Consider the following 17,749-nt stretch of genomic DNA (forward strand, 5'->3'; position numbering starts at 1 on the left):
GTCATCGCATGTTCGATACAAATACTTACGGTTACATATTAGATTCATGACTGATACGATTTTGCTGGCAAATTATCACCTGTATAACATAGCAGTTACGTGCATAAAAAAGACGACGCGTATTATACGAGATCGCGTTATGACTGGACTGGATTACTAAGAGCAAGAGACAGAAATAGGTTTTGAAAACTAACGAAACTACCGTTCTGGGTAATTATACAGTTCCGTGATCATTTTCTCTTATAAAATTAACATTTTGAAAATATTTTCCAAGTGGATATTTTGTAACTTTCGCGTATTATTTTCAGGTTTCTTTCAAATTTCACTAACGTTGGCGAAATTTTGGAAAATCCGCGAATAACATATTCTTAAAAGGTTTCTACGTGCGTGTGAATACTTTCCCGAGCGATTGTAGGTAATTTGAGCAACTCGAACCGGGTTTAAGGGATAAAATTGGAACGGGTTGTAACACGAGAGTCGAGAGGAAGAAATTGCGGACGAAAGAACCGAAAAGATGTATAGACACGATAAATAACTTGCAAAGCGAGGTCTTGAACGCGACGTTGTCTGTTCGTGCCTCGCCAACCGCGAATGTAGTAATCTCGGAGGGACCTCGACCGATCGAATGTAGAACGTCATAACCCGTGAAAGAATCGCGAACCACCTCGAGTGTAACAATACCGTTGACAATGCTATCGTTTCATTCTCTCGCGGGACGCTCGATGATTCATGGTCGATCGTTGAGGCTTCGACGTCGTATGCTTTCACCACTTATGCATCAGCGGCATTTATTACGAGACAGAGAACATACGGCCGTGCATAAATGCATGGGAAACTTTCCGCTAAACGGATCAAGGGAAACGAGGTTTATCGATGGTTACTACATATCGTTAGCCGATTGATCACCGAATTTGTTGAGAACAATCGAAGATCGCACGGGAAAGGCTACACGTTATCACGTAATAATCGATGATTAATAAATATTTTGATATAAAGTAATCGAAGAAAGAATCATCTGACAGGTTCGACGATACTGGGCTAGCGTATACGAGATGCTGTTTTTTTTTCAAATAAAAGTTTCAACGATTGGATAAAATCTAATGACATTTGACCCTGTAAATATTTCTTAAATATTCAAGAAAGTATTTAATCCCAAAATTAAATACGATCGAAACCGATCGATTGCGATATCGAGTTGTAAAATTGTTCTTCTATAAAAAGGACAAGAAATATAACGTATCGCGTTTTTCACTTGTGATCTTCAACTTGCCAAGAAAAAATCGTATTGTGGTTGGTTTTACACAGTATATTAAAGGAACGCAGTTGATGTGTTTTTTCAAAAGATACAATACGCTGTCTTATTGTTAGAGGATAGACGAGTTGTTAGGGAAAGAGTGTGATGGAAGAGTTGAGAACGTGTAAGGAGAAAATCTATTTTAATCGCAATACCAGTTCGTGTGATACATGCGTATTTTTTTTATAAGAAACGAAACTCGTTATATATGTATATATACTTTTGTAAAGATAATTCAAGCTCACGGGTGTTCACCCTCGCCCTCTTCTTCTTCGTCAAACTCGCCCTCTTCCTCGGCGGTGGCTTCTTGATATTGCTGGTACTCGGAAACCAAATCGTTCATATTGCTCTCAGCTTCGGTGAATTCCATTTCATCCATACCCTCTCCTGTGTACCAGTGCAGGAAAGCTTTCCGCCTGAACATCGCCGTAAACTGTTCCGATACTCTTTTGAACAATTCCTAAATTCGCATTTAGAAGATAAAATTAAAAACAGGAGATTCGCGATGGATAATTGTTGTCTCTTTCGTTCGATAGAATCGTACTCGATGAGTTGATTTATCGAAAGTGGATACGATACAGCACGGTCGTAATATCAGCGGGGAGAGCAATCGACGATCGCAATTGAGATATTTCGGGGCAAACGAAGAGTGTAAGCCAGTTTCGAGACTAAGATTTAAATCAAAGGATCGTGATGGAATTTTAACAAAATTTGTTCTCATATTCCGAGTTGTTATCTCGCACGAACCGATTAATCGTTTTGCCGACAATCTGGATTAATGCTACGTAGCAAAATTATGAACGGAGGTGTACGTCGTATTTTTTTTTTACAATCAAGGAGAGACAGAATTTTAATAGCGTATAATTTTAATGAATGATGTTACGCAGAATATTAATCGGCAAATAACTTGTGCGATTCAAGACGTAAATTGCATGCAAAGAACGTACATGGCCCTGGGTGTGGCCACATTAACGGGCCTCTTTCCTCAAAATTGTAACTTACAAACTGCGCTGTATCGTTCCCATCAAATATACCTGAATGGCCGTCGAGTTTCCAATGAAAGTCGCCGACATTTTTAATCCGCGAGGAGGAATATCGCAGACAGCGGTCTTAACGTTACTGGGAATCCACTCGACGAAGTAACTGCTGTTCTTATTCTGGATATTGAGCATTTGTTCGTCCACCTCTTTCATCGACATTCTCCCTCGAAAAACAGCTGCGACTGTCAAGTAACGACCATGACGAGGATCGCACGCTGCCATCATATTTTTTGCGTCGAACATTTGTTGCGTGAGTTCTGGTACCGTGAGAGCTCTGTACTGCTGCGAACCTCTGTCTCAGAACGGACAGTATACGCGACGTGACAAACTCTTTCATTTCTCTCGAGCAATTAAAGCTAGCGAATAGTTAGGCGATACTATACCTGGACGTTAGAGGCGCGAAGCCAGGAATAAAGAAATGCAGTCGGGGAAAAGGTACCATATTTACAGCGAGTTTACGCAAATCAGCGTTTAGCTGTCCAGGGAATCTTAAACACGTGGTTACTCCGCTAAGCGTCGCGCTCACCAGGTGATTCAAGTCGCCGTAGGTTGGTGTTGTTAACTTTAAAGTACGGAAACAAATATCATAGAGGGCTTCGTTGTCGATACAGTAAGATTCGTCTGTATTTTCAACCAACTGATGCACGGATAGAGTGCAGTTATAAGGCTCCACCACGGTGTCCGATACCTGCAAACACACGAGATCTATTTTTCCGATTCTTTGCAACAGGTCGTCAAGTGTTTCGTTCAAAAAGTTGCACAAAGTTGAAAATTCAAAAAACCCGTTTGTAAATAAGCAACATTTTTGTTTACAAGCCAACTCAAATGTCGAGATACACGCCGTTCTATAGAACGGCCTCATAAAACGAAACCTTTGATTGAATATTAAATATCGAATCGCGTAGGAAGCTTTAGGTACTGCTACTTTGCTTTATAGATACTCGAAATAATAATTAAAATACCTTTTAGAGAATTTTATTTTTTTTTTATATTTATTTAGAGAGCGAATAAAATTTTTCTACGCACTCGACTTTCGATCAATCATTGTGTTAAATATTCCACCGTGCTTCAAACAGAAACAATTAAGGAGAAAGAATACCTTTGGAGAGGGTACCACGCTAAACGTCATCATAATTCTGTCCGGGTATTCCTCGCGAATCTTCGAAATAAGCAACGTGCCCATTCCAGCGCCCGTTCCACCGCCAAGAGAATGCGTTAACTGAAACCCTTGAAGACAATCGCAGCTTTCAGCTTCTTTTCGTACAACGTCGAGAACGGAATCAACGAGTTCCGCTCCTTCGGTATAGTGCCCTTTAGCCCAATTATTGCCGGCGCCGCTCTGTCCAAAAACAAAATTGTCCGGTCGAAATATCTGACCGAACGGTCCAGAGCGCACTGCGTCCATGGTACCGGGCTCTAGATCGACCAGGATCGCCCTAGGAACATACTTTCCACCTGACGCTTCGTTGTAATAAACGTTTATACGTTCTAGCTGGAGATCGGAATCACCGTGATAAGTGCCCGTTGGATCGATACCATGCTCGTCGGAGATCACTTCCCAAAACTATCAAAACATAAGTATCGGGTGAGCTTGGGAATATAGAAACTCGACTGTCGCGAATGACGACCATAAAAAGATATTTTAAAATATTTCGATTCGTTCAATTCTTGGTCAAGGCCATAAAGAAGCACTTTGATTTATCGTATCGGCTCGAAATGATATTTGAAACACGTTATGATAATTAAACGTTATCTAAAACTAACGTGTCTGACGAAAACTATAAAAAAATAATAGATTTCATCAAAGAGCAATATGAATACGCGCAATAAAAATTCACGAAAAACGATAAAAAATTGAAAAATTCGGAATTTGAACCTTTTCGCATTTCTCGATAATATCGCGTACACGCAATTTTCATTGTCACTTCAGCGTTTGATCTTTAACGAATTAAATTCGTGAGAAATACCTTAGCCCCTATCTGATTGCCGCATTGGCCAGCTTGGAGATGAGCGATTTCACGCATTTCTCTATTCTTCTTCCTCTACGATCTTCGTACCCAATCTTCGTTCGCCACCGATCGTTTCTATCCGCTTTTCTCTTACCTCTACCCTTTTATAAGTTCTATATTTTACAAAATTATTGAGAAATCGCTGCGAAGCCACGAGTTCGTCACGGAGATACGTAGGAACACGAAAAAGCATAAAGTCGACGAGAGTAATCAACGAGTTGTCGTTTGTTTCGCGGTTGCCTTGGATTTTTCGTCGTCTATCGTCTATCGATGACGTTTGTCTCGTCGACTTCGTATTCATCTATCTCTCTCCCTCTGCCTTCTCGATACCCTCTTTCTCTGCAAGAGCCCAAAATACAGAAATACGAAAGAAATAATACAGAGAGGAAGAAACATATATATGTGGTGCTGGGATAAAACAGGCAAAGACGAAGTTTTCAAAGGGAGAAAAATCTTTTTATTGTGTTTTTTTTTTTGCAAAATGAAAAAGCGAGCGAAAGGTCTGTCGATCGAGAGTAATAAAAGAAGGAGAGGAGTGAAAACCGAAAACGGAAACATCCTGAAACGTCGTCGGCATCCATTTGTAATTGCAGATCAATGACATTCACCGAGGTCCAGGATCCTGTTGCTGTAGTGGGGATGGTAGTATCGAAGGTTAATCAGTTGTTTCACGGTTGGTATGGCCATTGCGTTGGAACGTAACCGGATGTCTCTCTCTGGCTGCACTGTCCTCGAACGGTGACGCGGTTTCGGTACGATTTTCAGCGTCTGCCGGCGATGAGGGTCGCGGTAGGGAAGCTGGAATACGCGAGCGGAGCAGCGGCGGCGTGGGCGATCACAGGGCTGGCGATGTACGGTGCAGCGACCGCGTGATTAATCGCGTGCGCGTTGTAGCTGGTCGCGTAGGTTCCGACCGTCAAAGCTGCTGGAACCGGTGCCGCGATCGCTGCTGGCACTGCTGCTGGTACCGCCGCTGGCAACAAACCGGCCGAACAGGCAGCGACCAAACCGGCGAACAGAACCTTTGACAAAAATTAACGGATTAGTTTCGGTCTATCGTTTGAACTTTCTTCTCGAGCTCGCTTATCGCGGTAGAACCTTTTTATCGCTTATCTTTGTTTATACAAATATATCAATTACGAAACTCGATGATCGATGGATCGAGCCACGGTCGAGCATGATATCAAAGGCGCAAACATGTCGAGAATTTGAATCTATCGTCACGCGTATTTCTACTTTTAAAAGTAGAAATCTTGTCTTATCTTTAATCTCGTAATTAATCGAGCCATACCCCTGCTCTTTGGTGAAGAAAGCACGCCTTTTTGACTTGAAAAGAATATAACCGATTCGTTTGTAATAATAAACGCAAGACGCTATTTTACGAAAAAGAGTAAACAAATCGATTATTACGATTCTTATTCGTACGAAAACTACAAAAGAACTGAAGGAGAATCCAAACTACCGAGAAGAAGCGTGGTACAGGGAACATCTATTATCAAAACTTGCTCGTTTCCCCGATTTATTCTCTCGATTGGACTCGCCCGCAAGAAGCGATTACAACTTGCTTCTCGATCAACTTACCAAGAATTTCATGGCGAACATTTTTACTTGTTGAGGTCTCGAAAGTGTATCGAGTGGATAACGACAGACAACTGTACTGTCATATGGATTAGCTAGAGCTCTTTTATACTCTGTTTCGTCCGGTAATATACTCCCACTACGAACATGTTCGCAACACCGGTTCGCGGTACCATACGACAGGAACACGCTTCTGCATATCGGATTAACTTTGCTCGTTTTAGGCCACGCCTGCTGTTATACAGTAACCGTCTCTATGGCCGAATCTAGCCTTCTTTTTTTTCCTCTAACTTTTTTAAGCATTATCCTCGTGGTTCCTGATCGCGTTGCTCCACGCGGCTGCTCGGTGTCGTTCACCGCGGATATACGTTGCCTTCGAACGCCCTTTGTCCGTAACATTTTTCCTTTGCCACAGTCGTATACCATACGACGATGGACGGTATGGTACACGAACACAGTCGCGGATCGTAAATTCTCGAAGGGAATGAACGTTAGGGTGAAACGATGAAAAACGTTGGAAATTTTCGCTTGCCAACGACAACGACCATTGTAGGATGAGTTGCCTCGTTGCAAGATGCGCGTTTGCTATTCAGCTCTCATAGACAGATTTTGCAAGCTAACGAAATCCTTTATTTTCCTTAACGAGGTATCTAGGTTCAGAAGTGAAAAGAAAAAGAATTATCTTGCATTTTCCGAGAGTGGAGATTCGTCTACTGAAACTATGTTCTCGAATTTGTACAATGCATAGCTTGTACGATGCGACGTGTAACTTTTAAACACGTTTTTCTGGAAATTCTATTTCCTGAAATGATCGACGAGATATCGCAAGTTCCAGTTGGCCAATAATTCTTGGATATACCCTTTGACGAACGCGTTGCTGTCGCGTGAATCAGAATTATTAAAAAGTTATTTTCTTCTTTGTTTATCGCTTACTCTACGAAACGAATCTTAAGGAGGAAAAGAATCGACAACTTGATACTCAAGTTTGAAAGTACCGTCGTTTCTTAAATTTCCATCGTATTCTTTGTTCATTCTGGTTTACGTCGTAGCAACACGAAGCGAGACTAGAGTAGAACCGCCCTTTAAATGCCGCTTATCCGGGATATTCGCAAAGTTAAAATTGACGCAACAATAACGAAGACATCGATGTCGTTTGCAGTTCAGTTTCAGCCAGTGATATACATTGGGTGCGGCTCATGCTCGTTCCAAATACGAAACGCGGCCGTACGTACTGCGTCTACGACGATTGGGACATCGCAAGTTTCGAAGATCGTTCGTCGAACGTGACTCGAATTTCCGACTGGAAACGTGGATTTGTTCATCAACTTGCTCCTCGTAACTTTCCCTTGATTTATCGATACGGAATACCGTATCGAACTTCACTCTTGACCCTGCACGGATGTCCTACTTTTCATCGATACGTTTTGGCTTTAGGAAACGATCGTAAGAAAAATATTTGGGAAAATAAAGCGTGAACCTTTCTCTCAAAGATGTTCGATAATGGGCCGATGATCGATCGTTCGATGCAGCAAAGTTTGTATATTTTTAAAAACTTCTCATACGGTGGAAAGATGAAAGAAACGCGTCTTTCTTTAGGTTACATCCGTATAATGAATTTATTTTGATAACACCGTAATGCAATTTACAGAGGGTCAGTAATTACAGCGATAATGATCCGACTCATGCAACGCAGCATCCTTTGTACCATCTCTGGCTACTTGGAACAATGGCACGACGTATGCAATTGTTTCGACAGCAGTTGCACGGACCGTAGGGATTACGAATAGATCGTAAACAAGCAAACTTGTATTTTCCTATATAATTTCTATTACCATTCATCTCTCAATCGATTCGTTCATTAATTCCTACCTATCAATTGCTACTGTAATGATCCATAAGAAAGAATCGTTTCGTCGTTCATTGACGCGTCACAGTTTTAATTAGATTCGATTTCTTTCTAGTAGATACTGCTATAAAAAGATACGGTAACAAAGCGTAGGGTGTCGGAGGAAAACCGTGATCAATTGCTTTGTCGAACGGTGTGCGAAAGGATTGCGTTACAGCATACGATGGAAATGTTACGGCAGAGGTTGAATATTCGAGATAGATGCAAGTACGAAAGAACGATCGTTTGTTTTCGTTTTAAGTTGCAATTTATTCCATGAAAAAGAAAAACTTAAAAATAGAGATTTGGACAGGCGATCGGAGTATCAGGGGTGAAATCATAGATGGGCGGTGTAGGCGAGTGCAGCGTATGGCAATGGTGCAGCAGGTGCGGCGGCAGCGAGGGTAATCGGTGCGGGTGCTGCTGGTATGGCCGCGTGCACGGCTGCAGGTACGGCGGCGGTGTATGCCAGTGGTGCGGCAGCGAATGTATTGTAGTTCCTGGCTACGACTTGACTGCTCCTAGCAGTTACGATCGGTGCTGGAACAGCGGCAATCGCCGCTGGAGAAGCGACCAAAGGGGCGTGGAGAATTCCAGCAGACGCCACGGCTGCTACGAAGAGAACGATGCACTGCGGAAAGCGATAGATTTGAAAATAAAATTTTTTATTTTCTTTCCATATATATATATATATTAGGATTTAAACAAAGTCTAGATCATCTCGATCGCGATTAAACCACTTACCGCTGTCTTGATCATTGTTGAGCTTGTGTGTTTGTTTCGGCTGTTGAGCGATGAGTGCAGAATCGTCGAAGCGTCCTCGTTTTATACCAATGTCCGGCGTTGATGGGGTGGTGGACTTACGAAAAGGACGGTGGATGCGGGGCTTGCGAAAGTTCCGACCTCCTTGGTGTAGTCACCTTCGTATCAATTTTGTTGGTCGCGGTCGCATTGGAATGCCGGGCGTGAAACATCGGCCGTTTTCACGCGCTCCCTCGCTCGTTACGGCGCGGGCGCGGGCGCGGGCGGCGCGACGCGACGCGACGCGTTCCTCATCCTGTATCGTATTTTCAAACTGCTCGCGTTTGGTAGCTATCACTCGCAACAAATGGATCGATCGATTTCGATGACCTTGATCGAAAGAGAAGCACAGGGCGGACACTTCTACGAGTATCACGAAATTACGTAAGCAACCAGACCAAGCAATTGTATAACCCTCTCGACTACGTGCTTGTCCGGTTGGAACGCACAACAAGGTTACAAAGTCGGCTCAGTGATTACGCGGGTCGTTCTGCTTCCCACACGATCTATCTGCAACTACTTTCATCTAGTTTTTCATCATTTTTTACCTAGTCTCTGTTTGCCTCTCTGTTTGTCTCTCTCTCTCTCTTTCTCTCTCTCAGCCTCATTTAAATAGTTTACTTTTATATCCGACTTCATCATAGATCTAATCCGCACATCCTATTTGGTCTGGATAAAAAAATTGTTCGATTAGTCGCGTTTCTGTTTTTTCTCCGATCGTTACATTTCGTTTTGATCGATCCTTTTCCTACGCCTCTCACTCGCTCGATCTGGTCACTCGCATCCCTCCTTTGTCTCCGTGTTTCGCTCGCTCTATCTTTCTCTCGGTTACCACAAGGCTGAACACCTCCAAGGTAAAGCAAACGCTTTTTTCCCAAGTTCAAGTTCGTCGAGTCCGGGTGAGACCAGCAAACGCTGTTTCCCCTTCGGTCGAGATACACCTCGTATCACGACACGGAAGGTACGACAGGCTGCCATTACGTTCGTTAATTTCGTCGTTAATATCTCTTCCAATTTGGAATCGACAAGCAGAGGAAAGCTGTATTAGAATTCGCATAATTTCGAATCTGTCCCATGCGTCGTCTTTCTTACCTCTACTTTGCCATTCTGTCTTTCGCACGATAAAGCGCTGTAGGAGCGTGGGAAGGATCATCCCGCGGATGTTGATAATTATTTCGAGCAGGTTGAAAGACGCTGGTCGTTGTTTGTACCTCGCAGCCAACGAGCCATTAAGCTATCCTCGGATCGTCAATCGTTTTTCGAAGTCGCAAGGACAACGCGATGCCGGAGAAAAGGGGAAAACCTGTTTGTGCTCGATGGAAAAAAGTTGCTCGAACGTAGACTCGAAAAAGAAGGAAATGGCGCGTATTGTTGGGACACGCCTGATCCCGTGCAACCTTGAAGAAATCCGCGATTCGCCGGTAGTTGGTCGATACACGGGAAAACGTTTGCGGAGAGGCACAAAGGGAGAAGTCGATTGGCCGGTCGGTGGAAAAAATTGCGCGTACCAACAAGAAGGAAGCGAGTGTCCCGTTCATGGTCTGCTTGGAAGACCGGCTGTTGCCCTTCGTGGAATACCAGAGACGGGTAAAAGGAACGAGATGTAGAGAGATGGGTAGAAGGAAGGGGGATGTAGAGAGATGAGAATCTTTGTCGCGGTTTCCCCTATATAAGCAGCGTTTCCTCGGGAATTGAGGTATAATCGTCTCAGCTTTTACGTAGTGTATCCACACGCTTCAACCACAAACATGTTCAAAACGGTGAGTGCTGGAGATCGAGTGCTAGATGGTGCAGACGGAAACAGGGTAAGCAAAGGAAGAATCACCTCTTGATCGAATTATTGTGAGCGTAGCTGTTGTTCGCTGGATTATTGGCGGTCGCGTTGGCTGCACCGTCGCCGGCTCCTGCACCAGCCCCGGCTCCAGCACCAGGTCCGGCACCCTCGGCATCTCTGGTCGCCGCTCCCCTGGCCGCCGCTCCATTGGCTGCACCAGCTCTTCTCTCGAACATTGGAACACCCCTTCTCTACTCCAACTATCCGCCTATTCCGGTTGCTAGTTACGCGCCTGCTTCCTCTTACATCTACAAAGGCTACGTCGTCTAACACGATCGACGAGACGACATGGATCGATCGAGCGATCAAGCGACTGAACCGAACCATCGAGTAATCGACCAATCGACTCATCTCTTTCTCATCCTGAAAAGATCAATAATCGCATCTCTGTACTTTCTATGAAGTATCGTTCGTGCTTCGATTCTCCGACAATGTTCTTATACTTTTAGATTCGGTATCAATAAAACTGTTCAAACGCAAACGGCTTTCTTATTTCCTCGATACGCGTACATGTTTCTTGACGTCCCGTAGTTTACATTTCGACGATTACTTGTTTCTTCGTTAATGAATCTATCGCGCACAGCTCGTTACGTGATTCCTCGTTACTCTGTAAATTCAATTATATAAGAATGAACGTAGGCGTGACCACACTCTGAATAATCGTTCTCCACCCACTTATGTCATATAAAAATGTGTGTTCGTGCATCGGAATACGGAGTGGCGCGTGTATGCAATCTTAGGTGCGATCGAACGAATGAGAAATATTCGTTTGGAGTAAGATCGGACGAGTCAATCGGGCGAAAAGCCTGGCGCGCGCTCTTCGTCGGATGCTTATTCGAGCTGATGTTCGAACTGCTGTCCGAGTTTGGACGATTTCACGAGACAAGCGTTGCACTGTCGCTTCCTTGGATAAACCATCGCGTTCTCCGTTCCCTCGAAGCGAACGTAATACGTCGTATCTCGCGTGGTTCGTCGAGCGTATCCACGAGAGCCAAGCGAACCGTCGCTTGCGTCGAAAGCACAGCGATTTCGATTTATAATAGAAGCGGTGGAACGTGCGACGAAAGATGGCAAGAACGTAGCGGATACGAAGGGAATAGACAACGCGCTATAGAAAAGAGTGGATGAAAATACAAGGGTTCACGGTACACACGGTCGTTTGAAAATGTCAAACGAGTCTGCGACTGGTCTCGCTATTATACCCAGAAGAAGAATTCGAGCCAGAAATTCGCCATCGACGACAAGGGAGGAATCGTTGCGTTTCGTTGAAATCGAGCAAGGCCATGGCGGCCTTTTGTTTCTACAAACGACGAATCAATTATGCGGCAACAACAATACCAGAATCGTTACGTAAAAGGTAAATGCAATGTCCTCGCGTACGTCGTGTACTGGATGTGCCGTTCGTGGTTCGCTGCTGCTTCGTCCAATATGCTGTTAATCCGCTAAAGGTTTAACATACACGAATTTTCCGATGAAATCGAGCAAATTGTCTTCGGTGAATATACACTACGTCACGTTGCGTTTCGAGACAGCAACGTGTTCCGCTTCGCAATATTCTTGGCACCGCAACACGTGTTACCGTAATAACATCGAGAATGAAATTTTTCTTCGCGTCACCGTGTACCATCGTACGAAAGCGTCTGCGAGGAAAAGGAAGGGGAAATCTACATATAACCGAATCGTTCTATTCTGTTACGACGAACCTCGTTACGTCCCTCGTTACGCTGCATTAGGAGCTAACGGTCGGGGTGCGATACGTTTTCGCTTATATATTAATTTCTATATTCGATATGTTTGTTTCCGTATTTCGATATATTAATATTTCCTACGTATTATCTTGTATTCCTGGTTCGTGTCATACCTGGTTCGTATTTACAAAATTATTGATCATCCGGGTGCATCCAGCGCTGGCGGCAATGCGATCAGCCTGCATGGTACATCCACCCCTTTGCATCGATCGCACGCTGCAGTTCACCGACCTCTCTGCTTCGAGACGCGATACAATACTTGTACTGTCCCCATTATTGCCCTCTTTTGCCCTTATCTACTATCTCGATTGCTCGTCCCACTCTCTTAACCAGCGTCCATTAAATCGCGGCATTGCTAATTTTAACGAATTCGTTTCACCAAGAGCATTCGACGTATCGATCGTCTACTACAAAGAAGGTTCGACGTTCTCCGCTCGTTACGTCATTAGGAATATACGGTCCAGCCTAAAAAAAGAAGCACTTCTACGCGCTTAAGCGCTTCTTCCCTGTTCGTGATTCGTGGATTCGCTGTTTGCGAAAATGCGTTTCGATCGAAGTACGATCGACGCGAGTCGATTGAAAGTACGTGTGCGATTCGCGCGAGAGAAATCGAAGTGAATGGTCCGAAAATAACGAAAAATGGCGCCGATTGGTGAATCGCCTTTCGGACGAGCAGCGTCCGAAAACCGCGTCGGTCGCATTCATCCCGATATCGCGTCCTCGCAGATACGACTCGAACCCTCACGTGGTGGAGAGGACATGCGCGCACCCTCGGCAAAGCCGCGACGCTATATAAGAGAAGAACGCGAGTCTCCGAGTCTCAGTTCGCTCACGAAAGCGTGCGAAATACACACGGCAAACCCGGCAATCAACGACAAATTGATAAAACGCGTGTTTGCGATTGACCGCCGAATAAAACTGTTCTTCCGGCACACGAGGATGAACAACTTGGAGAAAGACGAAAAAGGCATCCAGTAACTAATAAGAACACAGAACAGTGGGAAACGGGTGAAAATAAAAGATCAACGACCGATCGACAACGAAGCACGCTAGTTTCTCCTCGAAAGCATCGTTTTACGCAAGTATAAGCACAGTGAAACGAGTGTGGAATTGATTAGACGCACGGAAATTGATCAACCGTGACAGAAAGGGCGCGCATTTGCCATCGTTCACGCGAAAGGCAGCGAGTCAACGACTGAGCGCGATCGAACGAAACTCGAGTTAATTCCGAACGAACGAGTTCTAATCGAACGAAACGAAATTTGCGAGCTGGCTAACCGAACGGTGCAGATTTTCGTCCGCGATCTCGATCGGATCGGTGGCTTTCGTACTTCACTGAGAATGGAGGACACGACTAGATTGACCGATCCGGAAGACGATCGTCGCCGAGAGAACCAAAAGGGCGACGGTAAACGAAGAGTCAGCCCGACCGTGGGCCCTGGTTCTTCGAAACAAGAATTTGGAGACGACGAGTGCAGCACGGACAGTGGTTGCAGCAGCGGTGGAAGTACCGGAAGCGCGGAGAGGCTGTCGCGTCGCGGAAGCAGCGAGCGACTATGCCGCGCCACCAGGTCGCCGAGAACCCACTGCTACTTGGACCGACTTCGCGGCCGACCGACTCGTTCTCAGGAGAGACTTTCCAGCATTCAGAGAAGTTCGGAGCGAGTTCGAGCCAAGTCCTCGCGTTCTTGGAGCCCTGGAGACGTTAGAGGCGTTGGAAGAACTTCGGAGTCGCTTTCGTACTCCTCGAGTCCATCGGACGCCCACAGCAGCACCGACAGCGACTCGTTGAAAAGATCCAGCACGGCAGATACTCTTCGAAGAGCGCTTCAAACTCTCAAGATATCCTCCAAGTGGGAAGGGAAGGAGAACAAGCACGCGAAGAAGAGCCCCAAAAGAATCCTACGCAGTCCGGTGTCCTACACGTACGTCAGAGGTCTTTCGGGCCTACCAACGCAGAGGGTTCCAAGGAACATGGCACAGCAATTGACGATGCCCTGTTCCTGTCAAGATACCGTCGGTCTCTACCGATAAGAAGCAATCAGGATCGATGGCGATTCGAGTCGAAGCCGGTTCACTCGGTTCATCCAAGTTTCATCCGTTTTAAACGATACACTCGCTCAATTCCGCTCTCTCTCTCTCTCTCTCTTTCTCTCTCTCTATCTATCTATCTATCTATCTATCTCATTACAAACTTCGAGTTTCGTTGCGCGATCGTCTCGATATTAAATAGCGCAAACAGCCGAACGGAGCCTCCGCTCTTGGACCATTCTTTGCGTACGAGATGTTTGCTCGCACGATCTACAGAAATTCGCAGCCCACGCTTCCGTTTCCGTGCTTTCTACTTTTGTCAATCGCGGCCGTTTCCTCGCCGCTGTTTTTTCAAACCTCGACCAAACGAGTGGATCAAAATGTATACGAACTTAGAGCGATACGAGCGAAATAATTGTAACGGACGTCGAAGGTTCGGCGAACGTAGCGTTTCGCGTCTTCTCGCTCTGCCGGAAACTTCGCGGAAAAGCATATCCGGCGCGCTTCTTCCTCCGTCGAGATTTTCTTTCGTTCCAGGCCGATCATATTCGATCGGTGGTCGATCGCTTGGGAGAGAAGAAGGCGAAAAGTGCGGGAAAGTTGCGTTCGTCGTAGGTAGAGGTGCGTCGACGTACAAGTACATTGTGTTTTAAGTTGTTGGTCTCTTATTCGTAAACGAGATAGATCACGTAGACAGAACGTAGCCGTGTAAGCATGTATGTACCTACCTTTTGTAGCAAACGATTAGTACACTCGATAAAAACATGTACAATAGCGATACCAATTACGTTACACGCCAACGAATTTCATAGTTGACGATTAATCGGCGATCCGTTTCGATCGCAAGCGCAAAGAGGAATAAAACAAGACGGATCGAACGTTCGAACGTCACATAGCGATGCGATCGGTCGACGATCCGTCTTACGCATGCACCTTCTTTGTCGAATTCGCAACGAAGCAGATTCTCGATGCGCTTCGATCGAAACGTCGTTTCGCGAAAAGGTATTATATCGTCGCGAAACCGAGGTCGGTTATCGCGATATACGAGTCAATTACGCGTGAACGCGTCGAGATCGCGCAACTCTGGTGCTTTTTTTATAAGGAACGAACGGATGGAAACGATCGTCGAAAGAATCGAAACGAAACGTTGACGATCTCGCGCGATCTTTATCGCTAACCGTCCGACGTAACGTTCGGTCGTGAGTATTTCAGATAGATTAGAATTACTTGTTCGTTAAGGATACTTTTAAAACATATCACGATTCGCAAATGGTATCGTGAGCTTCGTTCAGCGCAATCGTTCGCTCGAGACCTAGCAAATTCGAGTGTGTGCGTGCTACGGCGAGACGTTAAACGAGTTTGCGAAGTTTCTGTTCCTTCTTTCGCAAGGCCTGCTGTGCTAACAGATGCTTGGCGAGTGTCGCGATGAAAAAGGAGCGGATCGTTCTGTTTTCGACCTCGTTTTCGTTCCAGTTTCATTCTCACGCGAGACGAGAATAACACGGACAATAACGATACTCGAAAGACGGACGCCGGTGAGTCGAACGGTTGCGGCGAAACGAATCCGAACGAAACCCACGGCGAAGGGAAATCTTTTTCTTAAACTATCGTCGAAAGTTCTCATTTACGTGAAGGCGAACGTAATCGCGGAACGTATACGCGATCTTTCAGTGCCTTGTAAATATCTACCGCGTGAGTTACATGGTATGTCGCGAAAAAATTGGCACACAGATGTACGATATCTTGCGAGGAGAAATAATAGAACGCTAACACACGCCTAATAAATGTCGATGATTCTCGCGCGAAAATACAAGAACAGAGAAAAAGCGAGAACGATAGAATATGCGAGAAATGCAGATTCTCAGGACTGAATATTTTATATTAAGTATTACCTATGTCGATACTACACGTAGTTTACGTTTCAAATAAACGTTTTTCATTCAAACCGGCGTTCACATTTATAGCCTTCCTGTACCATTAACATCCTCCCACTATTTTATCCTCTTACGAATTACGCTCTTTACTCGAATTATCCGAAACGCAGACTTTTACGAAGCACGCGAAGTTAAATCGAGCAACAGTCGGTCAGTTAACGACGCCGCGATTGCGTTTGCTCCGAAATAATCGACAGGACGGAAGGTTTCCGTTCCCGTGTCCGGAGCATGTCGTCGGAGAAACAACGTCGTTCCGGCCGATCTGTACGCAACGTGCCCGTACCGGAACACGATTCGCGGAAAGACGTGGAAACATGGAAGGACGTCCCTGGTCCGTTTATAGCTACGGCCATGACAGAATCAACGAGTGACCCACTTGCAGGGGTTTGCACCCCCGTGACGTCACTCGAGGCAAGCGACGCCATTCACGACCCTTCTTTGACCCAGATCGCTGCTAGTGTCGTCCCTACGAAATACCATAGTTCATTCAAGGATCGCTTCCAGGATACCTTGTCGTTACCTGGACGCGTGATATTCATTTCCTAGGCGCCATAGAGCTTATTTTTGTTCGTCCTCGTCTCTCTATTTTTCTTCCTTTATTCTCCTCGTCTCCGATTTAACCAGTCGCTTGCAAAAGTCTCTCTTCCGTTCGTCTCTCGTTTTACTTTCCTATTCGTATTTCGGGACTCGCTGTCTTTTCTTAGAGTCGGCGAAACGCAGGTGATTTTCAAGAAGACCCGAAAAAGATGACTGAAATAGCCGAAACTGAAATACACGTTGCTTTCCTGCGAGAAAGTGGCGGGAGGCGGAGCGGGCAGGGGTAGATGGTGGTAGCTAGGGCGACGATCGCTGATTTCGTGCGTCGCGTCGTTCCTTTTTCTCAGTCCGTTTGTCCTAGTTCTCCTTCCAAACTAGTGACGTCACTGACGTCATTGAGAAGGCCGTCGACAACGCGTCCTAATTCCGAGCTTGCGATTGAATAAACCTGGTCGCAGCTTGTCTCTATCCTTCGAACTTGGCATCCTCGCGCGCGCGTTCGTATGTACGCAATTGTAACCTGCGTACACACGCCATACGTTGGGCCATTGTTTCGTACGTGAAATTAGAGACACGCGCATCCACAGGAACGACGATGTTCGTCCGTTTCTCGGATCTTTTAATCGCCAGATAGGCAGACTTCGGTGAAAGCCGATGATGGTCGAAGAGTGCGGAAAAATGAATCAATCGGAACCGGGACAATCGAATATTCGCCGCGCTCCGCACCACCCCATTCAGCCTGCGATCTAGTCGCGCGGCGAGAAAAGCGTACGGCCGGGTCGTTGCGCTTCGTCGATGACGTTGGATATTACGTCACGTCGTCATGACTACCGTCGTCCCGTTGTCGATCTGCCGCTCTAGCGAACTCCACGAAAATTGGGGCTTCGACCTCGAATTAGGTCGACGTTGTTCCACTTTGAGTCGCGCCTCGCACCTCCGCTCCCACCGAACCTAGACGAAACGACCGGTGACCGCAGAGTATCTCGCGTCAATCCCCCTTTTCATCCATGAACTCCGACTTTTCGCTTACCGAGAGCCATCTTTCTCGCACACCGATC

At 45.6% G+C, this 17,749-nt stretch overlaps 4 protein-coding genes and 1 pseudogene across 4 annotated transcripts; 2 read left to right on the plus strand and 3 right to left on the minus strand.

Moving 5' to 3' along the window:
• Positions 1-1,430: 1,430 nt before the first annotated feature.
• Positions 1,431-3,910, minus strand: LOC117233086 (annotated as a pseudogene).
• An 874-nt stretch (positions 3,911-4,784) lies between these two features.
• Positions 4,785-5,999, minus strand: LOC117233095. The gene is made up of 2 exons (XM_033493036.1): positions 5,925-5,999; positions 4,785-5,365 (listed from the first exon to the last, which is right to left on the minus strand). The coding sequence occupies exons 1-2, from the start codon at positions 5,943-5,945 to the stop codon at positions 5,105-5,107; spliced, it is 282 nt and encodes a 93-aa protein (XP_033348927.1). The 5' UTR covers positions 5,946-5,999; the 3' UTR covers positions 4,785-5,104.
• Positions 6,000-8,061: 2,062 nt separating this feature from the next.
• Positions 8,062-9,186, minus strand: LOC117233303 (cuticle protein 38-like). The gene is made up of 2 exons (XM_033493468.1): positions 8,551-9,186; positions 8,062-8,437 (listed from the first exon to the last, which is right to left on the minus strand). The coding sequence occupies exons 1-2, from the start codon at positions 8,563-8,565 to the stop codon at positions 8,144-8,146; spliced, it is 309 nt and encodes a 102-aa protein (XP_033349359.1). The 5' UTR covers positions 8,566-9,186; the 3' UTR covers positions 8,062-8,143.
• A 1,078-nt stretch (positions 9,187-10,264) lies between these two features.
• LOC117233307 (cyclin-dependent kinase inhibitor 1C) lies at positions 10,265-10,916 on the plus strand. Its single transcript, XM_033493483.1, has 2 exons — positions 10,265-10,367; positions 10,460-10,916. Exons 1-2 carry the CDS (start codon positions 10,356-10,358, stop codon positions 10,709-10,711), a joined length of 264 nt encoding a protein of 87 aa, XP_033349374.1. The 5' UTR covers positions 10,265-10,355; the 3' UTR covers positions 10,712-10,916.
• Positions 10,917-11,853: 937 nt separating this feature from the next.
• On the plus strand, positions 11,854-14,332 carry LOC117234319. The gene has a single exon (XM_033495419.1). It carries the CDS (start codon positions 13,531-13,533, stop codon positions 14,221-14,223), a length of 693 nt encoding a protein of 230 aa, XP_033351310.1. The 5' UTR covers positions 11,854-13,530; the 3' UTR covers positions 14,224-14,332.
• The last annotated feature ends 3,417 nt before the right edge of the window (positions 14,333-17,749 follow it).

Source organism: Bombus vosnesenskii, unplaced genomic scaffold (assembly GCF_011952255.1).
Source record: "Bombus vosnesenskii isolate JDL3184/JDL3185 unplaced genomic scaffold, Bvos_JDL3184-5_v1.1 scf7180000013263, whole genome shotgun sequence".
Lineage (NCBI taxonomy): Eukaryota > Metazoa > Arthropoda > Insecta > Hymenoptera > Apidae > Bombus > Bombus vosnesenskii.